This window comes from Orussus abietinus, unplaced genomic scaffold (assembly GCF_000612105.2).
Source record: "Orussus abietinus isolate OABI.00-Male unplaced genomic scaffold, Oabi_2.0 scaffold4, whole genome shotgun sequence".
In the NCBI taxonomy this organism is placed as follows: domain Eukaryota; kingdom Metazoa; phylum Arthropoda; class Insecta; order Hymenoptera; family Orussidae; genus Orussus; species Orussus abietinus.
The window spans coordinates 1,925,668-1,950,756 of NW_019396014.1; the positions used below are offsets into that span (position 1 = coordinate 1,925,668).

Here is a 25,089-nt window from a genome sequence, read left to right on the forward strand (position 1 = left end):
AGATGTAGAGAGGTCGAGTGCTGGATGCTGCGGTACCAACCCTTGGACTTCGAGGGATGGACACCGATATATCGAGGCCTGTGATCGACCCTCCACCGCGATTCTAATGGAATTAATAGGTCCTCATAGCCGTACAATGCACCGCTAGAAATAAGCTCGTTGCTTAGAAAACGTCGGCACGATCGATCGTCACCGACGTATTCCGTACAATTGAAATTTGACAATGTTCTGGAATTTTTTTTGCCGACAGCACGTAGGGAAAGATATAAATTATACGTCGCAACGTCGAACGCAGTGCTCGTACGTGTGCAGAGGAACGGCGAACCACCTCAGCGTCTTCTTTTTCTGTTTGAAGTGCCCCTTTTCGTCGCGTTGTTCTTCTTTCGCCCCATCTTTGGGGGGCCGCGACTCCCCCAAAGTAACGTTGAAAGATTTCTTCAAGACCGACGACGCGACGCTGGGGTCCAGCTGAAAGGAGGAGATGTATTAACAAATAAAGTATCTGGAGGCTTCCGTGTATCTTCCATCGTACACGGTAATCCAAGGGGCCAGGGTTTTGCGACATCCCTCGATCAGCTGTTCCTCCGCGCGCAATGACTCCACCCTTGACGTCTTCCGAAATGTCTCTGGACAATTCATAGATTCCTGGCGCTACAAACGAAGAAAAAAGAAAGAAACCATTGAAAATATTTTATATCTACGGCTCTTACAATAGATTAGAATTTTAGAAACCTGGAGTATAACGTTCAGTCGGTTTCGCCAATCGGCTGGTCCCGGATGCGAAGACGGCGCTGAGTTTGCAGCACCGGAAGTCGCGAGGATTCGTAACCGCGTTAAAGGCTAAGCTCGCCTCGTAAGTGGTTGGATCCGGATTTCCCTGGAATCGTAAGAAACATAGTTGATAAGAGTGAAATTAAGGGATCTTCCATCGCACCAGACATTTCTGGGGGACTTTGGGAACCTTCATCTCAAATCTCCACCGCGAGCAATCTTTACGGATTCATTTCCAACCTTGATTTCCGCAATTACCGTACCCTCCCACCCCGCGGGCGATGAGGCTCGGTGTGTCCAAAAGCCATCCTAGAAAAGAAAAAAACGGAAAAAAGCCGAAATGGATCTTCCCGGAGGCTGGGCGTGCGAGATGCGAGCCGCGGAAGCAGCGGAGCCAACCCGAAACGGGGATAACTGAGAGAGCGCGGTTTCACCGGTAACCCCGCAGCGAGCCACAGGTGCGAGAGAGACGCACCGATGCGGACTCCACGGGACCGAGAGAGACGCACCGAGCGGAGGGCTCCGGCCATTCGCAATTCGCGTTGCAGAGACACAGAGCGCGGGGATTGGCTCGAATTTCCGGCTCAGCGGCCCGGAAGTGATTTCTCCGCGCGGAGCTACATCGACACGGGAACGTGGAAATGTCCCGAGCGCGACACCCGGACGTACGGAACGTCATTTCCGGGGACTGAGTTACGGCCGGGGCGCGACCGCGAGCGTGGCCGCTCCTGCCGCTTCGGGGAGCCTTCGGGGACCTTCTACTGGGACTCCCAGAGGCTGCTGGATAGGTCGACCCCAGCGCTCCTTCGACCGACCGCGGAACTATAAGGAGCCGACGAGAGCGCCTCTAACGACGAGACTCTAAAGACGTGCACAAATGCTTCAAGCAATGTTTAAGGGGATGCGAAAGTGGTATCCGGAGGGTTAATTAAACACATCTCCAAACTAGGTACACCGAATCGTTTCAAACCATACAACGTGAATATGGAGGCTATAACAAAGGTCTTACACTCGTCAAATTTCAATTTTTTTTTAAATCATTTTTATACACATTTTTTAAATTTGGCATAGAAAATGAAATTTAAGGGATTTAAGGATCTCTCATATAGCCTCTATGTACACGTTGTAAAGTTTTGAACCAATAATTTTGTTATGTCGAAAATCGATCTTGAAGCTATGCGTCTTGAAAGATGTAGAGGGGCCTTAGAAAGGGGTTTTCATTCTTTCAGAGTTGGGGTTGGTTTATATGACGGATTTTCGGGGGCATTGGCCGACTATCGGGAAGATCCTGATAGTCAAGGGGTAGAGGTCGATCGGCCCGATCCCTCCCTATCGCTCTCCGGTGTCCTCGCACCAGGACCCCCTCGATTAACGACCAAATTGGATCCTGGAGGCTACATCGCCTCGGGTACAGATGCAGAGCTTCGGAATGCATCGCCATTAATTTCACCGACCTCGCCCGATTATCTTGTGCCACGAGGATTACGTCCTGGTCCTGGCGTTTTTTAGGGGGCCTTGAATTCCGGCTTTACCACGGAATTAAATTAAAAATTAATCATTGTGCTTTTGTAGTCTCATTACCGATATCACGGTTGGACGGAAACGCTCAACCGTAGATCTAAAGACCGCATGGTGGACTCGAGTTTTTTTAGACTTGAAGTCCTGGGAGATGCCGAAGTCCCTTAGATCTACTTTTTCGATTTTCGAGAGGGTGTCCGATCCTCTGACGGGAATCCTTGGGCAGCTCCTTTTACACCGACTCTTCCACTTGTAGGCCAAGTCCTCCCTGCCTGTGTAGTAATCCCCAGGTCCTGAAATTCCAAAAATCCTAAAATAAATCCTGACTAAAGCGCATATCCACTCGAATTTTTTACCTGGGAACGAATCCTGGCACTTCTCTTTGAATCTGGGAACGTGCGAACCAAAGGAAGCGCATGTGTAGGATCGGAGACCAGCTGATTTTTTGGAAATGTATATTCCAGGTCCTGGAGTGTCCTCGGAAGAGTAGGGGAAACGCTACGCAGAGAATGAATATTACCATCTTATTCAGATGAAGTTGTACCGATGAACCGAAATCTCGTGGTGGAGAAGGTGTGACCGATCTTCAAAGCAATGGTCCTCGAGGGAACTACGTACTCCTCGAGGTCGGTGGTGATTAAATTTCCGAAATACCTTCGCACCCTGGCCAAAGGGTGGTGGTTTTGGAGTATAGTCCTCGCACTCGCATTGCTGATGGAAGTCAAAAGGACCTTTGGGAGGATCATAACTGTTGGGTCCAGGGAAATCCTCTCGCACCTTCCTGCTGCAGAGTGCATCCAAATATCGGGGAACTCTCGATGAAGCTCTCTTCAGTTCTTTCAGTTTCTCATTGTGGATTTTTCCCAAACTGGGCTTTACTTCCAACTCGTAAGTTCCTGGGCCTGGAGTGGAGAACGTCGGCGAATCTTGCCTGCCTGACATCCTACTCCAGAAATTGCCTTTGTACCTTCTGGTATTGAAGTTTACTTCCTGGAAGAATGGACCAGATTATTCTTTACCGAGTAAATGAACGCGTAATAGGAAATACGTGAATCGCACTTGTGTGGGAATATCGTAAAAGTCAGGAGGGTGCTTCTCCTCGGGAGGATTCTTTACGAGAGTACCAAATTGATTGATGTCGTAACCATTGACGTCACGTCGAGATGGAACCGAAACACCGGTTAATATTAACGACCGTGGAGGAGGTCCAATATGAATCTGAAATTTAATTCACTCACTAATTACTCCGTAACGAGTAATTCTGCTACGCTGATTCCCAGAATTTCATACTTTTCCTAATGGTCTTTTACAAGTGCCTTCGTGTCCGTGACAAGATTCGAGAAAATCATTTCCTAGGTCATAACCTGCGGATCTGCTGTACTTAACGGAATTGTTATTGAATCTCTGCTCGGTGAAATCGATACTGACGCCTCCCTAAATGAGGAAAGAACTTACAGGATCGTTTAATGATTACTTATCGAGTAAGATTATACTTTCTGGAATGTGACGTTTAGAGGCTTTCGGATAATAAGCAGCAGGTCCAGGAAAGCGAAACGCATCCTTCGAAATTTCTCCCGTTTTTCGTTCGGCTCCAACCAAGAAGGGATACTGACAACCTGTACAAATATTTATGTCGTAATTAATGAGAGAAATTAAATTGATTACAAATTACCAAGGTCTCTTGGAGGTTTAGAAAAATCTACGGCATCGTAAGCTCCAGGTCCGACAAATGGGCCGGTTTGATATACTCGTTTTGAAAACCTTTCCGCTCGGTTGTACGCCATTTTATTTATAAAAATTATTTCAATTCCCTTTCCTGTTCCTCATTATCGAAAGTGAAAACTTCGAACTCTGACGTAACCCAATCGGAGTCTTTCTAATTGATACCGGAAAAAGAAACTATCGAAATACCAGCCGTAGCATATAAGTGTGTTCATAATAAATTTCAAATTTACGTCATAGTAAACTCCTCTATGTATCAAATTCTGTACTATACCTTCAACCAATACTTGGTAGATAAATATGTCAAATGGTATTCTTCTCACTAAGAGTGAGAAATTTATCCGAAGAGTAACTGCTCGAGCAAAGAGAACTTCCTTTCCACTAGTCGATAACGTACCTCATGTCGACGTTTAAAGTTATCAGTGTTAATCACTGATAAGATGTTTACTGTATTTCTGATAATAGTGCACAATTATTTTTCTCGTCTCGGTATCGAATTACCGGAATGTTGACTTGAGAAGTGCGGTGTTTCCTTTATCGAGGTTTCCGGAACCACACCTTCCTGTTATCATTCGACTACTGCACATCTTATACTTCGTTTTGTACAACACCTCGGCAACAGATATTTCTTTCATGAAATCGCGCCGATTTATTTCCACAAAATTTGCAGAAATTTGAACGGTCCAAACTTTTGTGCGAACTACCCTTCCAACGGACGATAACGCGATTGATAACGTATTTTATAATCTTTTTTTATCTACTCTACCAACCGACGCTAATGACTATTAATTATTATGAATCACTGATAATAATACGTTTGCTGTATCGTGATTCACAATTATTTTTCAAGCCTCGATTTCGATTTACCGTAGGGTCGATTTAAAAAACACGGACCGCGGTAGTTTCCTTATCGAGGCATATCAGAACCACGCCTTCCTGTTATCACCAGACTACAACACATTTTATGAACTTCAAAGTGTGCCTCATTTTGCACACCTTGGCAACCGATATTTTTTCCTGGAAAACGTGCCGATTTGTTCCTTACAATTTGCAGAGAATGGAAATGTCGAAACTTTTCTATTCATTGCGTCACGTGCGTAAATGCGTAAACTGGAAAAAAAAATCAATGAAAATTTACATACGCATTGTTACACACTGCATAACTGAACTTGACTCGTGAACGTTGGATACGAGTCGAGGGGAACACGAATCACTCGAAAATATGGGATAATGGAGTAGGAGGTGGTGGGGTACCTTGCGATTTATCCAAGCTATCAGTCCCCTGTATATACGAACGACACGTTGGGCGAGAGAGCAGTTCTCTTGCACCGGAGATCCGATCTACTTGTCAAATACTTCGAATCGTGCACAAGGTAAGTATTTCATTTATTTAGGCCCAAACTTTCTCGCGGTTAGTAAAAATCTCAAGTGCTGATAAATACTCAACCGCGCGTCTGTCGAAGGTAACTTCGTCACTCCGCTAAAAATATCAAGAGGTTCGCATCGCGTTTCCGCCATAAGACGGGTGTGGTGATTAAGTCGCAAAAGAGTGCAGATTTGTTGATAAGAAGGGAGAAAAGAAGCAAGGGCGTTTTAATTAAAATTTGCGTCCATAGGGGACGCCAATTGCCTCGCAACGTCTAGGAAATACATTGAACCGGACAATACCCTAGATTAGGTCATGGCGTGATTGTATATCACAATCTGAACCGTACGTAAAAATCACTTTACGGAAAAAAAGGGATTCTTGCGGCGACGATATTTCATTCGATATTTCTTTCTCTCAGATTAGGTCATGACGTGATTTTATATCGCAATCTAAACTGTACGTAAAAGTCACATTACAGGAAAAAAGTGATTTGTGCGACATTTTTGCCATTAACATTTGATAACGTCAAGTGGGTTTAACATTTAGCAGCCACGCCGCAAGGATGTTCGGCGGATCGTGTACAAACACAAGTCGCGGAAACCGCACGACCTCGACGGATCCAGGTGGCAGGACAACGTGCCACTACTCAGGAGGAGGAGGAGGATCGCGTTCCGGAGGCTACGCAGGATCGAAAGGAGGATCGGGATCCTCTTCCAGGAGTAGCAGTGGGAAGGGTCCATCAAGCCCCAGTGCCGCGGACCGAGCTCGCGACCAGGAGTCCAGGAATGTGATCGCCGAAGCGGGCACCCTGGCGATTCCTGGAGCGGCACTTGTTCCTGGGAGAATGCCGATGAACCTGTCGGTCGCAGGAGTAGGCACCGTCCCCATGTCCGAAGGAATAGCCGCATCCATGTTGGCAGGACTTCGCGCTTCCGTGGCGGCATTGGGAGGATTGGCTCGCAGCGTGGTGTCGGCGACACCCATGGGGATGGTGATCGCCAGCATAGCCTACACCCCCAAAGTGGGGGTGGGCAGCGACCAGGTGCCCGGTCGTACCCCGGAAAACTTCTTCGCCATGGCGGTCCCCGCGCAAGCGGTCAATCTCCCAGATAAGGGTCAATTGCAGCGCATAGCCCAGGAATCCGGCAAAGTTAACATGGACGTGCGAGGGGTCCTAACCGCTGAACAGGACGTGAAGGTCCACGTGGTCAGAACCCCCACGGCGGAGCCGGTAAACGTCGTAAGGGCTGCCAAGGACGAGAGAACCGGGCTTTACGTGCACTCCTTGCCGGAAAGTGGAGTGCCAAATGGGAGGCTGGTGACCACCCCACCCACATCCGTGGTGCCGAATTCCCCGCCGTTGGTGTCACCGATTCCTGACGTCCCGGTAACGGTGCACACTGGTGGGGACGTAAACGCTCCGGTCGCCCCTCCAGCGACCGAGTTCCCTATATCAGGCGGGAGCTCGATCAGAGATACCGTAGTCGTATACCCCGAAGACGCGGGACTGGAGCCTATCTATGTTATGTTCAATACCCCCCGAAAAGGTGTGAAACCCTCTGGACACGATTATCACCAGGCCCCCAAGACGGAGGATATCACTGGGTTCCCTGGTCTTATCAAGCGACCGCCGAAAACTCCTAAACAGGGCGGGGCTGGAAAGAGAGCTCGCTGGGCCGACCCGAAGGGGAAAACAATATACGAGTGGGATTCCAAAAAGGGCGAATTGGAGGCGTACAGAGCTAGTAACGGTGAGCACCTTGGTAGCTTTGACTATAAGACCGGAGCACCCATTAAAGGACCGGTCCCTAATCGCAATATCAAGGACTATCTGTAATGTTGTCGGAAGGTACTTGCAAGAGCCGACCAAATGGCAATTACTGCTGATATACTTTGGTACTATCGAATTGTGCATTTTTAGTTAAGACTTAAGATAATATTCCGAGTTGTGTCAATTATTTTTAAGGGTTGTGACTGTCGTTCATTATCGCGACCTGTGTAACGGCGTGTTTTGTGATCGTTGCGAGTGTAATTGCGTAATGTGTAATCTTCTTCAGATATTACGTAAGCTGTAAGAGGCTCGAAAAATGGGACTGAAAATATTGCTCGAGTGGTACGACAAGTCCACCGGCTCTTTAGTGGGTAAAGGATACTCAAAGGACTTACGCGACGACGGATCGGTAATTGAAGAACTTGGCTTGAAGATTGACGGTACCGTCAACAATGGAGAATATGACGTGGAGCCCCGGTGGGTGGGTATTCTTCAGAGGTACTTTACTCATCGCATCGAATTGAGCCAATTTGACTACTTCGTTGCCTTTGAGTATCGGGACGAGTGGCCGGAGGATATGAGGACCTTGTCCTGGGAGCTGCATGGCAATCCTGCTGCGTTTAGGCGTAATGATTATTGGCATGTACCGGTTACTCCCGATGTCAGTGGCGAAGTTATTCGGATACATTATACCTATCACGGGAACAAATTCCCGCGGAAGAGAATTTGGTTTTTCATTTTGGGAACTGAGTTCGATTGCGACGTTTCGCGCAATGGGAATAAGGAAACGATTGTTCCCAAGGAGAAATTCATTTCGGCTGGTCAGTCCATTGACATAAAACACGCTGCATTGGCTAAAGGCGGTCATGGTAAATTAGATTACGGTAAACCGCTGGAATTATTGCTAGAGTTTTATGTTAGAATGACTTAATAATCGTTAACACATCCGAATGATTTGGGAAATTGTTTGACCTCGTATTGCCAAGCGTAACTCGTAATGATGAACACAAGAATTTTTGTAATTTGTGATTAATTATATTAGCCACATATCCTTTTTTCTATACCCAAAGAACATTTTGTATTTTTCTTATTTTTATTATCGAATAAAGTATTTTGCATGTCATACTCTTATTAACCTTTATTGTATGTTTAACCCAAATGAATAGGTGTACGGTGAAATTGTTGAATAACCTGATAATTCCTTCTATAAAATTTTACATCCTCGTAGTGGGTCTATCAAAATCTCTCCTAGTCCTTAACTTTCGGAACTCGGTATGTGTTATATTAAAAAGAGCTTATACCGATTTTCATATTTCTTTTTTATTTCTCAATAATAAAGTCACATTCCCCTCTGCATGTCTAACATTAATTTTCAGTTCTCCAACATTGATAGTAATACAATAATGTAACATCTGTCTCTAGAAATAAGATATATTAGTCTCTCGTTTAGACTACATGAACACCGTCATTATAGTTACAACTAGACCTTTCCAATATTTAAAAAATAATCGCTTTCGTCGTGTCTATGCGTAATAACAGCTGGGGTTGTTTTAACATTTCAGTCAATACGATGTTGAAATTTCAAGACACGACACTCTTGCACTTCCTTTTCACAAAAAAAAAAAACGATAAGTCTTTTATTGCTGCATTCTTCACACAGTTTTTATTTTAGCAAAATTGTTTCTAGCACACAAGTTCCAGTTACCATTCAATGCATTTACAGTTCAACTCTTAATAATTCACTGCACGTATGGAACTGTAAACTTTTTCTATGTACTCTTTGTTTTTCTGTATGTAATAAACTTATGACTTTTATAGCATAGGCAGATTTGTGTCAATTGAATCGATAGTTCCCAATCCTGTTGCATGTATGTGTTTGTATCGATTACGTGCAAGTCCTGGGAATGTTAACTGAAGCAGAACCAACTGTAAGTTTTGTTAAGAATGTCTGCAATTTTACTTTCAAACTTACTAAGATAAAGGCGCGACGTTTTCTTTACATCTGAGGCAACTGATCGATTGGCGTAGCGAACTTGAAATCTTCTGGAAAGAGCTTTATTGCATGTGGGTACATTAGCTTGTAAGACTGCCTGATTGTGACATCGGCTACTCCTGCAATGTCTCCAATTTCTTTCTGTGACCTTTTATCTTCTGAAGCCTAAATTTAACATATACAATATAAATGTTGATAACAGTACAATTATATAACGGAAAACAATGGCTTTCACCGGGACGGAAAAAAATCTCTGAATTCTCTTACCTGGGATGCCATGTAAATTGCCGCAGCAGCTACTGAAATAGGAGATCTTCCTGGAACAATGTCGATTTCGACTGCTTTTCTTGCAATATGCGTCGCAGCTCTTTGTACCATGTTAGGTAGTCCCAGGTTTGAACAAAATCTCGACATGAAGTCACCCGTTGTAATAAGATCGACACTAGTTTCCAAGGCTTTCAAGATAAGCTTGAAACATCTCCCTATTTCTTTCTTGCTTATCTTGCTAACTGCACAGATTTCTTTAAATGTACGAGGTACACCTTCCTGTCTACAGGCTATGTACAAGCAAGCCGAAGAGATGGCATCGTTTGCCCGGCCTTTCAGGTTTTTCCCATCATGAACTTGTTTAAAAAGATTATTGGCACGGTCCACAATGGTTTTAGGAAGATTGATACGGTCAGCCATTCCATTAATTTCACGAAAAGCATTAATCAATGCTCTATCCGAACTGCTCATCTGCAAACCTCATTTTTGTTACGTCAAGGAATGTATTTATAAATGTTCGATATATAATTTCAGTATACTAACAGTACGTCGATTTTGATATTTAGAAGCTCCGAAGGCATCGAAGGAGGCAGCTCCAGTTCCCGGTCCAATCATAGTGGATAAGTCTGATCCATTTAATAATGGATTTTCTGGACCACCCACACGAGATGGATCCACTCCTGCCTTTTCGTTGCTGAATGTTCGCCATTCCGACCCCACATCTATCACCCTTTAAATGTAGCAATAATTTAGTTTAATAGGCATAACAACATGAAATTATAGTTAACTAACATACTTTACCCCGTTGTAAATGTTTTTTACCTGTCACCCACAACTAAACCACATTCGGAGCATATTTGATCCCCTGCTCTATAGTCTTCGATGAGAGGTGCATCCGGATGGGAGTAACAGCACACTTTATTGGTATCATGTCTTCAAGATAAAAAAAACCATATTAAAGTAATTATTTTCGTTGTATAATTAACTTCATAATCATACAATTAAGATCTAAATGGTGAAATCTCCAAAATGATACTAAAGTTTCTTGGAAGATTTAGCTTAAAGTTCATCGATGCGAGAACTGCAATAACGGATGTTGCATTTAGAGCAACATACATTATCATTAATTGTACTTGAAATTGAATAAGTATTGTATTGTCAACTCCCTAGTCTGTTGAAATTTAAAGTCAGTTCGTTATCAGAATCCTACATTGACAAAGAATGTTCCATTTAAACACAAAAGTATTTTCTCTCTCCGTGAATTGAGGTTACAAATTCTAAAATGGAACTTGAAGGTTCTCAGAGCTCACGGGTATTTCATACGACCAACGGCGCATGAGAAAATATTATCGTGTTTTCTTTATTAACCTAGCTAACCATGTAAATTAAACGGCATTATCGATAAAAACGTCCTTAAGGAATCTTGCATCGTTGACATTCTAACTTTATTTCCCATTTCACACGTAATTGTATTAAATTCAGTTTCTACAGTCCGCGCCACCCATTCTTACGGACGTGGACTAAATAATGCGGATCAAAAATTAAGAAATTCACCTTGACGAACTAGCCATGCCTCATCTGTTGTCAATCGTGTTGTGCTTTGCTGTTGTGTATAAACAGGTATAAATAGCGAGGCATCGATAAATGCAGTATGAAAGATGTATCGTCTACTAATTAATCTGCGTCTCTCGAATTTCGTTTTCAACTTTCAACGCGAAAAGTAGATAGGTAAATGGCGCTATATACCTGTTTCCATGTCCCCTTCAACGTGTTTTCAAATTCCAGAGTCTTATTGAATGTGTCAAGTGTCACACACAGTGCGGCGCGTCGTCGCGGTGAGGACGAACCAATCAGAACTGCGCTTAAGTCCGCGTGTCACTTCTGATTGGTTGTCCAACTTTGATACGTTTACACATCGCAATCGATGAACTCCGCCTTATAACAAGGAGCGTTTCCATCCCTGTTAAATATTGATCAGTTTCGGTAGAACGCCGCTACGCCGGTCGGCTCTTAATCTCGGGTGCCTGGATGATACCTTGGTATTCCCATTGAATGATCACAAAAAAATATGGATATTCCGATAAGATGACGAGAAAGGGACACCTGAGAGGTCAATGTTCCGTTAATTTTTCTCGAACGTATTGCGCCACCACTGAGGGGTAACAGGTGGCAAATACGTTAGCCGTCCGCATCCTCCACTGGGGGGCAGCACAGGACGCGATCGCGCGTCCCTGCCCGTGAGCAAACTCCCAACTCATCTCTGATGCCTGTGACTTTTATTCGGTATACCTTCGTTGTTACAATATATTCGATGCGATTATACAGTGGTATTCTACAGGTTAGTTTTAGTAAAAAAGAGAGAAATAGAGACAAAAGCGAAGGGACATCTCGTGGGTGCTCCCACCATGCTCGTTGCACCTAGACGGGAAACTCTGTTGGAAGCATTCGACAGACTCGCATGGACCCGAACCCGAATTACAACGGAGCGCTGTTATACCGACTTCATTCCACGAATTGTAGTTTCCTACTATATCGGAGAACGGATTCACAGTAATGGGTGATTTACCGCATAAATGCGTACATACCGTACAAGGTCAAGATGCTACCTACTTGGAATTTAATACGATAAGTAACAATCACTGTTGTACATACGTCGATCCTGATATTGCGAGTTACGGAAGAAGTAGAGAAGTTCAATTTTTACTGTTAACAGAGGTTTATTGCAGGCAACTGCAATCGTCCGTACAGCTCGAAGGGATGACGATGTTTATTGCATTCTTTTTAGACTGAAAACCCATAAAGAACCGATGGATCCATCGTTCTGTACCCATTCTGTACATATTAGTCCAAGGTTGTACGAGTCTGCGATTCCTTCCAACAAAAGAGCGAAAGAAGAATGATTCGATGTTACATAGTATGATATCGGTAATACGGTATGTAAGAATGTACAAAGCTCGTCAGTGCGCACGTCTTTTCCTTTTAAACAAAACAAAATTGCCTCGTTGCTTACCTCCTACCTTCATCGAAATGCATTTCTACGAAGTTACTGTTAATTTCCCGGCTTACTTTGTGGCGACGAAATCGGCGAGTCGCGGAGCGAGATGCAATTTCGCCGGGCGATTCGTTTAATCGTTTCTCTTCTTTGTTTTCTTTTTTTTATTAAGGCGCTCGGTTAAGTTCTACGGTTTTGGCACTTAGAATAAGGTTTACGATTGCACTAAGTGGTACACTGTGATGGGTAGTATCTAGTTACAGGTCTCCAAATCTGGTGCGCTCCTGTGTCTAGTACCTGGGGCTAAGTACGTTTAAAACGGGTTCCTTAACTTATGTCTGCACCTAGATACTACGAATCTATCATGGAACGACCTGTGACAGCAAGTATTTAGATACAGGTATTCGAATTTTGATTTTCACCTACCCTGTTAGAAGAGTGCGATCGCTCTTCAGGTTCGCTAAGGTAATCCTGTTTGGAATGTACTCGGACACGTACCTGTATTTAAATACTCCGAAGAAGTACTTATTTGTCTCATCACCGGTGATACGTCTCGCACACCGATAAGTGATCGGGGCTCCTTCAATATTTTGATAAGAGGTTCCCTCGGAATACCGACATTTCTTAAGGTGTGCGAAAAGTCTTGAGTCACCCCTGTCGCGTCTTTACTTTTTTTGTTTATTAAATCACTATGTTACACGCGTGCAATTCTCTCGGGAAAATAAAAAAAAGGGGCATTTTCCCGAGAGAAGGAGAGAAAGAGAAGAGGAGATGCAATTCGACGAAGGATCGAGTACACTTCCTTCTCAAAAGTGAGATCGATGATCCAAATACGGTGTGGAGCTTTTAACCCGCTAGAAGACGCGCACGAATTTCTCAGCACCTTTCTAGATACGGCTGACATTTCATTGCGATCATAAATCATTTTAGGAACCGGACTCCTCGGTGACGATTCTACGAGGATCAAATGCCATTTGCTTTTGCGAATCGCTTTCCTGAAATAAAGCGAGGCGAAGCTGAGGACTATCGACGGGTTTCCTTACCCTGTTGATCGGTTACGGAGGAGCCTAGAAAAATAAATAACAATTCGAACATAGTTCGCCAATGAGTTATGATCTGTAATGAGTGACTGGCGGAACTCATATCGGTTTCAAGAAGGTTACCAAGTGCATCGGTGGAGAAACACTCCCTCGTCTCTCATCGAATTGCAAATTAAGATGCGATCGCCGATACAGTTACAATGGTTAACTTAACTAAATACACTGGTTTAAGTTGACCGCAGAGATACTGGATGGACGCTGGAAGTTCCTCGTAGCTTGGCTACCGAAACGACGATCAGGCCCCGATGCTCGTTGCTCGTTAATCCGTAGAGACAAATGGCAGTGAAACGTCGATAATTCGAGGAAAGCCTCCATTTTGGAATTTGGAAGTCCCCAACATTGGAATCCTGGTAGATATGTGGCGGAGCATCGAGCCTGTCCTCTACTTCTCAATAGCAGTATCCGTGGTACCTGGAAAATAACGACATTAATTAAATAAAAACACAGGTACCGTACTTGGCGTAAAACGCAAGTCTAAGCCGTACCTAAACCAGTCCAAAATCGGTATGGACGGTGACATCGCAGTTGTTCGGTTTCTCAGCAGCAGCCATGTTGACTTCGATCAGAGTATCGACGCTCTTGTTGGAGCTTCCATTAAGTATCTTTTGAGCGGCAATACTGGTGAACTGAACTTGCATATCGCTCAGGCTAGGATAAGAATGCAAGTCCCCGCGACTTATGGTTTTGTCCAAATTAGGCTCGGAACCTTGAGGAGCTCTCTGTTGCTTCCCAGATTCCAAGTTCTCGATGTACACGTTGTTAAAGGACCCCCCAAATCCGTCGTAGGATTTGGTGGGCGAGGGAGGATTCGAAGCAACGTTGCTTTTCGACCCAGGTCTTAAAAGATTCCTGTAGCTCAACGCGTCCTTCGACAGCGACAAACTGAGCTTCCTCGAGTTGTTCATCGCATCGTTGGTGTTCTTCGAGCTCTGCAAGGCGGTCGCCGGATGTTCTCCAGAGAGTACCAGGGAGTTCTTGTCCACGTTGTTGGTGGAGCCGTCGATGAGGTGTGCCTGGCTGTTGTTGAGCCGATTGGTCAGCTTCAGTTTGTTAGGAGTCTCTTCGTCGGCCTTCTTGTTCTCCTTGTCGGACTCGGAGAACGTGGGTTTGGAGTCCTTCGACGCATAGAGAGAAGAGGGCCTCTCCAGTTTGATGGGCTTCCAGTCCTCCACCTTCGAGATAGGCTTGTACAGCCTCTCTTCCTCGACTTTGCTCTTGAATAGCTTTTCGTCTTCCGTTCTGTTCTTGTAGGCTTTCTCTCCAACGAGTTCCTTCTCCTGCTTCTCCTTCCCAACTGGAATGCTCTCCTTCTCCTTGCTCCTGGACGTGCCGTTCTCGAAGGTGATGACCGACCTCATCGGAGAGTTGTTCTGCTGGACGTAGATCTTGGTCCCGGGTGAACCAGAGATGGTAGTGGTACTCAGGGAGTTAGAAGCCAAAGTGACGCTGCTTTGGATTCCCCTTTGCTCCGGTTGTTGGCCAGTGACAGGACTCAGGTTAGTAGAGACCTGCAACGTGATGGAGTTCTGAGCCTCCTGAAGAGGCGTCAGGGCTCCCTGTTGAATCACCTTCAGGGGCGACGACTTCACCGGCAACGTGGACGTCTTCAACGGCGACGAGGACAGTTTACCACTGGAAATCGATTTCCCGCTGGAATGGGTGGAGTGGCTGGACGAGGTTTTCTGGAGAATTTTGTGCTGCGGGGACCCATTGGAAGACTTGGTTCCGCTTCCGGTGGAGTCATGGCTTGGTCTCCTTGAACTGTGACGAACGCTGGACCTCCCTAAGGTCGCAGCCTTGGCTGGACTCGCATTGGCTGCTCGCACCGATCCTGAACTTCCACCACTTCTGCTAGGCGAGGAATTGGCGGAGTTCTTCTCGTTTTGGGTCGCTGCCCGATTTTGGTACGGCTCTTGATTGTTGCTTGCCGGTAGGACGGAAGCTCGAGACGTGCATCTGCTGAGGCTGGAGCACTTGGAGCGAGGCAAGGTGGAGCAGGGCGACCTGTGTCTTCGGGAACTCCTCGGGGTGGAGTTCGCCAGAAGACTGGAGGAATCCCCGCTTGCCTGGCGTCGATGTCTCCTCGGTAGAGTCGCCGATCGGACGGAACTCGAGTCGTCCCACACCTGGAAGCTGGCTTGCGACTGGTCCAAGCCCTCCATCATCTGTGAACGGTTACCTAAATTTAGGACAACCCCTCCGTACCAAGATGTACCTACTACACACGATTTTTCAGACATTTACCGATGGACTCGCGGCTCTGGTCTGCGTCGCCACACTGTGGAGGTGCACCACCCTGGGATTGAACCATTCTGTCGGAGGATACTGGGCACTGAACGTCCCCATCAGAGGTGCTCCCTTTCTGCGGGAGCTGCGTCTGAAGAGCCTCGACAGAAGGCCTATTTTCTCTGAAAAAATCCCGGAGAAACCTTGAGACAAAGGACGGTCACGGAGCTTATCGAAGGATCGAGGAAGGGTTTGCCAGCTAAGGGTGACTAGAAGCTTCGACCGCGATCCCCGAATACTTTATGCCTAAGGAAACCGAAACTTCTTACACCTTCCAACATCTTCCAAGTTAGGTCTGCACTATTTCTTAAAATGACTATCAACCTTGTTCTTGGGTTTCCGTAGGGCGAAAGTATCGGGTCGGGATTTGAACAGTCTGGGAAAAGCCAAATCGGGAAGAACTCCACATCAAGCTTTCTATGGGACCATCGCAAAGCGTGGTACTTTTTCTAGGGTGGTACCAAATTGGACACCCTACAACCAATCACCCATCACCAAAACACCCCCTTCCCCGACAGGACTCACTGGTTGGACTATGGGGTGCGCTGTCGGTGCTCGCATATTCCGCACTAGAAGACGTGTCGCTTCTGTCCGGTCTTCGAGGCAGCGACCTTGAACTTCCGCTTCGATGAAGACGCCTTGCAGAGCCCCACAGGCGCAAAGAGTGCCTCCTCTCGAGGCGTCCTGGCACCGAGCGACACCTGGCGAACAGGACCTTGTCGTTCGGATTTCCTGGAACAGGACGACAAGAGTTGCAGTTTTATGTATGCCAGGATGGATTTATGTATCGCCACCTAAACCTTAAAAGGAACCCTTAAAAGGCCCTGCAAAGGTTCTCAGAGCCTACCGGGCTGAGAAACGAGGACGTAAAACCGGGAACAAGGATCACGCCATATTTACCTCTTCGCCTAAGATTTTTCGAGACGGTGTTGTTACCTTTAACGCAAAGTTAATACGACTTCGGGACGCGTGAAAGCAAACTGTCCAATAAATCGGACAGATCTGCTCGACGGCGTCCTCGATAGTGACAGGGTATAAAACCCTCCTCTTTTTCTGCAAAGAAACTCTGACGGACGTCTCTCCTTTCAGCCGACTAGCGGGAATAAATCATGCCGCGGTTAATTGTCCAATATAATTGGACAAATTTGGCAAGGTCCGGCCACGAAGAGGTCTCGCTGACAGCCGGTGGAATTACTGCGAAATTGAACCGAGATGTCCAAAGTCGAGGATGAAAGGATCCCCCGAAAGAGGCTGGCGCGGTTGCCCGTAAAAAGGCTCCCGGGGAAATAAGTACACCAAGCGGACATTATAACGGGGTAATGCAGAGGAGGAAGAGAAGGAGGAGAGGAATTGCGCGTTATTTATCTCGGGGCTTTCGGCTAAGAAATTTTTCTTGAAACTCGGCACCGATGGTACGAGCTTCCGTCTCCTACCCGGCGATAAGGCGGGCGTAAATCACGCCAAGTGATCACCAAAAGTGTCCAATAAATTGGACAAGTTTCGTCGCAAATGGCGACCGCAACGTCCGCGCCGGCCAATGGCGTCCTTCGGGGATGTAATGTCGGGTCTTTAATGCGTTATTATTTTTTAATGCCGCGTTTCAAGGTGAATTTCTCCACGCACGTTGCGGGAATATATCACGTGGGAACGAACCGTTCGGTGAAGGGGTCTTAATTAGCCGGCCGAATGCAAAGAGTACGCGTCACGTGGATTTCGATCCTAATGAAGAAGAACCTCCGGTTGGACCCGATGATTGTATCTTTAGAAGGGTCTCGTGAGAACATACCCTAAGGGAATTCAGGGGACGAGGATGATTCAGGAGATGAAAATTACACGTGGCAGTTGTTGATCCCTAGCCCTCACGTGATCGGTGATCTCGACAGCACGTAACGGTAGACAATGTCGTGACGGATGGCTAATATATTGTTGTACTAAACGCTTTCGAGCCACCGCCGCGGGGCGGGCACGTGAACACCTATTTTCCAAGGGACAGGGAATATGAAAGCGCAGAAAAGTGGAGAAAGACCGGCTTGTTGGCAAAAAGGCGGCTAAAGTGGACCTCGAGTCATCCCGGTCGCGTGGATGCACGTCGGCGACATGCGAGGTCTTTTGCTCGGTTCTTTGCGATCCGGCGATCAACTGTACACGCGGTGGTCAACGAAGACTTTCTACCACGCAAATTTCTCAACATCTCGGTTTCCCATTACGTCTAGAAGCAGTCGCGAGGTGGTCTTGCGGGCCGTCCTCGTTCCAGCAGGAACCGATCGGTCCGGTCGAGGACCCAATTGGTCGCGGACACGTAAAGAAGCCGCAGCGGAACCGCGGCGGAATCGCGTCCGATTCGTGACGGGTGCGAACCTTGACCGGACACGAAGTCGGGCTCGTTCACCGGATGAAATAACGATTCTCGGCCTCGCTCGGTCACGACTCCGGCTGGGGGATCAGCTGGTGAGAGGAGAGTCTCCTCTTCTGGGACACCCAGCAGGGACATCCTATGTTTTCCTTTTATCGCGTGTCACGAGACACTCCGCGACACGCTCGCCTTTCTATTCCCGTCCTGGCATAACCGAAAACCCGTTACGGGAACTCCGAGTGACACTCGTTCCCCGTTGACGAGGGACTCGACAATAGTGGGAAGATGGCGACAAGGTCGGAGTTCCTGAACCCTGACAATGCCAGGAGGAAAATGAAACGTTTCCGCTTTTTCCTCCCAGGACCTGTAACGTTGCCGTCAGGGAACCGTCGCCAGGAAAAGGAAACGCCAAGGCAAATTCCCGGGACCAATTACTCATGCTTCCTCGAGATGGTAATACCGCATACCGAGTTTTTCAAAAGTATAATCATCCCGGAGGGCTCACGAAGACGGTGACTCGGAATGCTAAGACGCGAAGATCGATTCCTCCTCTGCGTTTCCCCTCCAGGCTGGAGCAATATTTTGGCATCAACTCCTGCAGAGCCCGGCCAAAAAGTCTCATCTCGCAGGATCCAGGACCTCCGAAGGAGGGGATCAGAAACCTTAATCTCCTACTTTACCGCTGTATGCAACACGTGTCGACTTCGAGATTTCGCGATGCCATTTCGAGTCGATGTTACGGTTCTACCTAGAACCTCCTCTTGGACCTTAAATTGGTCCTGGGGTAATATCGACGATAATTTAAAAAATTCAAGGTCCTAGGTTGGACTTGAAAAAATATTAGACATCTCCATTTCTTTTATCTACAGACCTAAAGTAAGACTTATAGACTGAAATCAGATCCGAGAGCTTATGTTACGCAGATTCAAAGTGGGGCCAAAATATCGACTCGAGCATGGCCAGGAAGTTCCTTCGGTCCGAAGTTGATAGAGTTACGAAACAAGGTTCCGTAAAATGAAATTACCTCCGCAAATGACGTCCGCCAAGTTGGTCTGGACAGCCTGGTGGGTGACATCGCCGTCCCTCAGGGTGAGCATTTCCCCATGGACCAGAGCCATGGCCTCGTCGTTGGTCATCAGCATCCCGCCTTGACCTCTGGCACTGGCCACCTCTCTGGAGCACCTCCTGGAACTCCCCGAGTCCCTTCTGAGCCTCCTGGTCTCCGGGGTGACCACGAAGTACCCTTGAGAGGTGTGGTAGATCTTTCTCTCCTGCATCAGCTTCGCCAAAGCGTCGTAGACCAACTCTCGACTGGGTCGCTGCATCGCTGGGAAGGCGTTCCTCAGGGCCGACCTCAAGGTGTCCAAGGTAGCAGCCTGCCTCTGGGAGGTCAATTCCAAAATGGCCCAGCAAAGGGCTTCCGGAAGAGGCGTGAACTGCCCCTGGGAAACGGGAGCTACCAGACAATCTTCGATGTCCCCTGAAACAAAAGTAGGGTAAATTGTAGCGGGTTTGCAAAAATGCCAATAGAAATGTTTTTGGCAGGATGTTTTAGTAAACGAATTCATATTTCATTTACCTGTGAAATTCTACATGCAATGCACACATGTGCAAGTACGCTGGGAGACATCAATGCCCTCCCATCCTGCACAGGCGATGCCGTATCTGCAGGGGAGGCATTCATGTCCGCCATTGTACACTGGGAGATATCAATGCCCTCCTATCCTGCACAGGCGATGCCGTATCTGCAGGGGAGGCATTCATGTCCGCCATTGTGCATAAATGGTATTTAACACGGTAGACATTCAAATAAAATATTCCTTACGACTGTACGTAATTATTAGTGACAATTTTTTAACGTACCCCGAACGTAGGTATAAACAACTGTTGCAAGCTTAAATTCATAATGTCTCAGTTATATGCCCATTACTTAGGGCATGTTCTTAAATATCCTAGTGGTACAATTTAATCGAGGGTACGACATCCCCTACTTTATCCTACCCCCAGAATTAACAACACGCACCATTACATTATCCAGAAATACGGTAAACTATTTACTGAGCGACAAATAAGGCGTACTTTAGTTAACTGTGAGACACGGTTGCTTTTTCTGCAATTTCCTCCGTGACGGACCAGACTGGCCGGATGTAGGAACGATCAAAGTTCACAGGTTCGCGAGTAACGGAGTGATAATCGGCAAAAAATGGAGAATCCCCGTGGAATCGGGTCGAGGTCGCGGACATTTTATTTCGGCACGAATCGCCGTTCTGTGTCATGGTGCCGTTATTTTGTCACCGGCGTAAATCCGATCTACGCCTGGAGGCTCCTCGATTTATTCGTCTCTATCGCGGATATCCGATGAGGAAAAATTCCAATTCGTATTTTACGCCGCTGATTGGTCATTTATTCGTTCAGATGCAATTGACAAATAAGGTTCGCCACCTAATCTGGCGTTGCACAAGGCAGAAAATCAGCGGCGCAGAGTTGCACGTGCAAAGCTCCGCACAGAGGAGACTGGCCAGTCTCGAAGAAACAATTCGCACGCCATAAATCGTGGTCTGCAATAATTAATTCAGACACGTCTGAATAGTCGTTGCGCTTGCTAAGCGGAGTGTGCGTGTAAGCGCAAAAAGGGCCGTCCGTGGTTTCTCTCGGAAACGAGACGAGCATGAGTTAGTGCTCTCTTCTGGTGTAATTGCCTGCGTGTAATTTTATTTTGTCACTCAGCTAGGGATGTCGCACACACACAAGGAGCGACGTAGTGTGCGAGGCCCCTTTCACGCCGTTTATCACGAGCGATTTCGAGATAATCGAGAGCATAGAAGGCCAAAGAGAAGTCGGAATGCCCCTCGGTTGCGAGGTCAATTTTTCATCGCGGAAAACCGACGAAACGAAAATCTTCATCCGCATTAGAAACGCGCGAAACCCCCGGAGGCATAAAAAAAATACAGATTGTATACGTTGCAAAATGATGGCGACACGAAATAAGCGCAACGAGCTTCACGAAGGTTCACGTGGAGGGTCGGAAAAGTAATTGCTTCGCCCCGTAGACCGAATCGATTTTAATTTCACATTCACACGTGCGAGATGTGTATGCGTTTACGGTCGTCGTGCTCTCTATGGCGAAATCAAGGGTCCGAAGATGTATGATGCAATTCCCGATCGTATAACCGTATAATAATCGCGTTACACCATGCACAGTTCACCCTGGGGAACAGGTTGTAACGTTCATTTTTTTTTTCTCTCCTCCTTACTTTCGAGAGGTTAAACGAGTGCCATACAAGGTGAACAATTCTTTGGATAAGCCCCGGCGTTGCTTAAGGCCGTCGAGAAGCCGATGCCCCTAACGCGACTGATGCGCATTTGATTGCGCTAACCGAGCCTCTCTTGAAAATAAGAGAGTCCCCTCGGCGCTAAAGATTGTACTCTCGAGGTCTGCAACTCACGCTACGGCGAGCGATCTTCTTTTTCTGAGGAGCCGCGAAATCCGCAGACTCATCGGCAATTCCGAATAATGTCTATCGCGACATCAGGGACGACCTTTAAGCGATTATGCATCCTGGAGAGGACGTTATGACGGTGGCATATGGCGTATTGATTTTCCTTTATGGCAACCATGAAACCAGGGTTTAACGGTGGATTTTACCCCCCAAGAAGCGCATGCTAGGGATTCGCCAAAAAATAGCGAAATCCTTAACAGTTGCATGGAAACCGAATTGCGCGAGTACTGGTCATATCTCGAACCCCTTTATTCGGAGCAAACTATTGTGTTTAATAATGCGCATCTGATTACGCGAATGGTGAATGACGTAGGGGTTCGAACGATCTAATCTATATGGACGCGCCCTAAAAAGCATTCGCCACCCCTGCACAGAGTTACCCTCTATTTTTCAATGCATCTTAATCCCTTCAACGCTAGCCGAGGGGCTGATTTAACAGATGCGAACCCGGGCCTGTACTCAACTCCGCAACTCGTTCCCCGAAGGCAATTACCAATTATAATTAAATCAATTAACAAAAATCCGCACAGCCTAACGAAGCTGATTCCTTAAGGCCCCTTTGCTCGTCGCCGCAGTGCGCAAACTTCGCGATCGATGCGGAAGAGGCCTGTAGGAAACTGCAAACGTGCATCTTCGTAACCAGGAAAAGGGTGCCGCGGTAATAAGAAACTCATCGGAAAGTCTTTACGCAACGGAGATTTTATTTTCCTTAACATAACATTGGTAGGTTCCTTAAGTAACAACGTATGAACAGGAAATTTCTTCATTCGAGGGAGGTCGGACGTTCTCGGACGCGATCAGCTGGGCCGCGAATCGTCACTGAGGCAAGAGGGGAAGGCGACCTTACGGGAGGCGCGCCGAGGCGACACTGGCGCCCTCTGGCAGGGCCGACGGAAACCGCCGGAAGGAGCGGCCCACCCACGCGTGGCTCAAAGGGGAACGCAGAGAGCACCCGACAGGTGCGTATAGGTGCCATTCCGGGTTTTATGGTTGGTCCGTGGCGTGCCTCGTCCCCTCTTCCCGGGCGAGCACCACCTCCGGCTCGTATCTCGGCGCTAACTTACGACAAGGAGGTTCTGGTACGCGGTTGTCTCTATACATGAAATACTGCACGAGAGGTAATAGTGCAATGAAATAGGGAACGGAGAGCCAGGGACCAAGAGCGGACCCGATGCGATATATATATTTATCGACTGGAGAACCGCCGGTTGAGTTACGAGCCACCTACCCCGCGCCCCTCGTCCTTCCCTTTATTGTTCTTTTCATGGCGCGATGCAATTATGACGAGCATCGCGAGCGAGTGGATCTTCAAACGGCGATTCGTCGCGACGAATGGATGGGAATCCCTCGATGCGATTCCTATCTCGAGACCGTCCCAGCCATTCGTCACGTGATCCCGAAGTTTACGATCCGCGAGGAATTCCCTAGGAATTTAGAAACCAGCCTTTCGATCCGATAGCGATTTCCGGTAGAAAAGCTCGAGATAACGAGGACCCTATCGCCGCTACCGACGTAACGCGTCGCGCGGGTGTCCACAGGCTCGAAGACAGGACTTTCGTTCCACGAGGCTGAATTTAGACAGGGACACCTCGCATAAATACGTCCAGGTGAGCTCAGGTGAGCCCAGGTGAGCGGTTACCTGCGTTCGGCGTCGTACTCGCGTGGGAGAGTCAAACCTCGCAATGGATTCGACTCCTTCCGCCCTCTCATTTCGGAGAGAAAAAGAGTCCCCCTCAAAATGGCCGCGTTTTCTCGGGCGGTAAATTCGAAGTTCCACGTCTCGGTGCACCCGGTACGACCTGGCGAAAAGTGTATCGGGCACTTCTGGATTTATGTCGGCTGGGTGGAAAGTCAACGGGGTCGGAATTCCCGCGGTGCATCCGTGGGATTCGGGGGGGAATTTCTCGCGAGGATTACCGATCGGACTTGTGATCCCCGTTCCCAAGTACAAAGCTAACACGGCGTCTAATTCCATCTGTCCCAGATGCATCTCTCGATACTTTATGCACGGCCGTGACAGCGCAATTTCACCGGAACCATTACCCGAGGACGATCGAGGAAGTCTCCTCGGACCCACCGTCCTGGGACGAAGGAAGGTTAGGCAAAAACCCAGAAGAGGAAGACACCGGGGACTCTCTAAATCCGGACCAGGAGACGTTTCTCCCGTCTCGAATCCTCGGTTTGACATTTCCCTCAGGCAGGAAGGCACGACCGGGAAGGTTCCGCCGTTCTTTCATTCGCGATGCAAATATGCCCGGTGCGACTTTATCGTTTTTACTCCTAGACGAAGAGGAGTCGAGGTTTCGTCGTACTCGCACAGCCGTTGTCTAGCTTCGTGGCGGGTCGAGGAAAGGCCGGGCAGGAACGATCGCGATCTCGAGGAAGCGGGTCGTTTCGGAACGACGGTCTCGTATTTGCATAGAGACGCGATGCGCCGCATCGTCGGATGCTGGGGAGGCATCAAAGGTCGCCTCGTTACCGGCTGCGATTCCGGACGACCGGGCGACCGTGTTCTCCGCCATTTTCCCATGAGCCGACCTATAAAACCGGGTCGCGATCTCTCCGGGTGATAGGCCGCGGAATCGGCGCATATGCGCCTTACCGACATCGCCGACATCGCCGAGCTGGCCGATATCGTTGACGTTGCCGACAGAGGCGGAGAGATCGTCGAGGCCGGGAACCTCGGAAGAGGTCGCGTGGGCGCCGATCTGTACCGATCTATGTCGGTCGTGCCCGTTTTTCGCCTCGTTACGTGCACTCCACCTTTTCGGAGCCCTCGAGTCAGCTGATGCGAGGGAACTTTTAGGGGGCCGCAGGCAAGAAACGCGGTTTCCTCGTTTCCTTCCTGGCCGACGCAGTTTCAGCGAAAAAGTGAAAGTTTATACTCGGAGGGGTATCTAGCGGTTTCTGGATTTATGGCCCGTTTTTCAAGCAGCGTGATCTATGCCGACTCGCGGCCTCCCGCGCGAGGTCCTGCGCGTGGGCGAACCGTGCCGCCTCTATGCCGCGTCTATGTCGGTTTTATGCCGCGTCTATGTCGGTTCTATGCCGCGTCTGTGTCGGTTCTATGCCACCTCTGTGCTTTGGCCTGATGCCTTAGTTTCCGCACGGGTCCGAGAAGAGACGAGCAGGGGGAATCCGAAGCGCCAGCCATAAAGAAACGCAATGGACGGCGGTCATCTTACCCTGAGATGATTACATCTCTTAAAGGGAAATTAAATCAATTGAAACCATGTACATGGCACCTCTTTCGATCATTTGTCATTGTTATACCCCCAAAAGCGGTATGCAATAATTTCACCATGTGTACACCTTTTAGCACGTGTTTTGTGGTACTTGAAAAAAGACCCCGGGCGATAAATGTCACGAGTAGAAAATTCCTTTGGGAAGGTCTCTTCGTCAAAAATCTCACTTTTGGCCCCATCCGCCCATTTATGGATCCATGGT

General features: G+C 47.5%; 4 protein-coding genes across 7 annotated transcripts in view; 1 reads left to right on the forward strand and 3 right to left on the reverse strand.

Moving 5' to 3' along the window:
- Window positions 1-270: 270 nt before the first annotated feature.
- LOC105695434 (sperm-tail PG-rich repeat-containing protein 2-like) lies at window positions 271-3,231 on the reverse strand. Its single transcript, XM_012416973.1, has 4 exons — window positions 2,944-3,231; window positions 2,646-2,787; window positions 2,383-2,582; window positions 271-468 (listed from the first exon to the last, which is right to left on the reverse strand). The coding sequence occupies exons 1-4, from the start codon at window positions 3,229-3,231 to the stop codon at window positions 271-273; spliced, it is 828 nt and encodes a 275-aa protein (XP_012272396.1).
- Window positions 3,232-5,329: 2,098 nt separating this feature from the next.
- LOC105695798 (pyocin-S1-like) lies at window positions 5,330-8,777 on the forward strand. Its single transcript, XM_012417727.2, has 3 exons — window positions 5,330-5,384; window positions 5,927-7,131; window positions 7,438-8,777. Exons 2-3 carry the CDS (start codon window positions 5,943-5,945, stop codon window positions 7,446-7,448), a joined length of 1,200 nt encoding a protein of 399 aa, XP_012273150.1. The 5' UTR covers window positions 5,330-5,384; window positions 5,927-5,942; the 3' UTR covers window positions 7,449-8,777.
- Window positions 8,456-11,088, reverse strand: LOC105695799 (transcription initiation factor IIB). 3 transcript variants are annotated; one of them, XM_012417731.2, is made up of 6 exons: window positions 10,966-11,088; window positions 10,234-10,344; window positions 9,955-10,141; window positions 9,412-9,882; window positions 9,124-9,309; window positions 8,456-9,062 (listed from the first exon to the last, which is right to left on the reverse strand). In XM_012417731.2, the coding sequence occupies exons 1-5, from the start codon at window positions 10,980-10,982 to the stop codon at window positions 9,148-9,150; spliced, it is 948 nt and encodes a 315-aa protein (XP_012273154.1). In that variant the 5' UTR covers window positions 10,983-11,088; the 3' UTR covers window positions 8,456-9,062; window positions 9,124-9,147. The 3 variants fall into 3 exon arrangements, with proteins under 3 accessions (XP_012273154.1, XP_012273153.1, XP_012273151.1); XM_012417730.2 differs by having other exon boundaries at window positions 8,456-9,077; XM_012417728.2 differs by having other exon boundaries at window positions 8,456-9,309.
- Window positions 11,089-13,065: 1,977 nt separating this feature from the next.
- The window catches only part of LOC105695790, a 57,685-nt gene continuing 45,661 nt past the window's right edge, over window positions 13,066-25,089 (reverse strand). The window contains exons 4-8 of one of the 2 annotated variants that reach the window (XM_012417709.1): window positions 19,167-19,622; window positions 16,315-16,521; window positions 15,748-15,911; window positions 13,989-15,668; window positions 13,066-13,914 (exon numbers count right to left, since the gene is read on the reverse strand). In XM_012417709.1, the coding sequence (XP_012273132.1) occupies window positions 13,989-15,668; window positions 15,748-15,911; window positions 16,315-16,521; window positions 19,167-19,622 (2,507 nt within the window). In that variant the 3' untranslated portion in view covers window positions 13,066-13,914. Of the gene's footprint in view, window positions 13,915-13,988; window positions 15,669-15,747; window positions 15,933-16,314; window positions 16,522-19,166; window positions 19,623-25,089 lie in introns of both variants that reach the window. The other variant, XM_012417708.1, reaches the window with a different exon arrangement.

Coding starts and splice junctions, on each gene's coding strand:
- LOC105695434 (XM_012416973.1), bottom strand. CDS start 3,231: ATGTCAGGCAGGCAAGATTCGCCGACGTTCTCCACTCCAGGCCCAGGA. Junction 2,788..2,943: donor CCTTTGGCCAGGGTGCGAAG/GTATTTCGGAAA, acceptor TTCTCTGCGTAG/CGTTTCCCCTACTCTTCCGA. Junction 469..2,382: donor ATGCGGTCTTTAGATCTACG/GTTGAGCGTTTC, acceptor TCCTCCTTTCAG/CTGGACCCCAGCGTCGCGTC.
- LOC105695798 (XM_012417727.2), top strand. CDS start 5,943: ATGTTCGGCGGATCGTGTACAAACACAAGTCGCGGAAACCGCACGACC.
- LOC105695799 (XM_012417731.2), bottom strand. Junction 9,883..9,954: donor AATATCAAAATCGACGTACT/GTTAGTATACTG, acceptor TGAGGTTTGCAG/ATGAGCAGTTCGGATAGAGC. Junction 9,310..9,411: donor CAATTTACATGGCATCCCAG/GTAAGAGAATTC, acceptor TGTTAAATTTAG/GCTTCAGAAGATAAAAGGTC.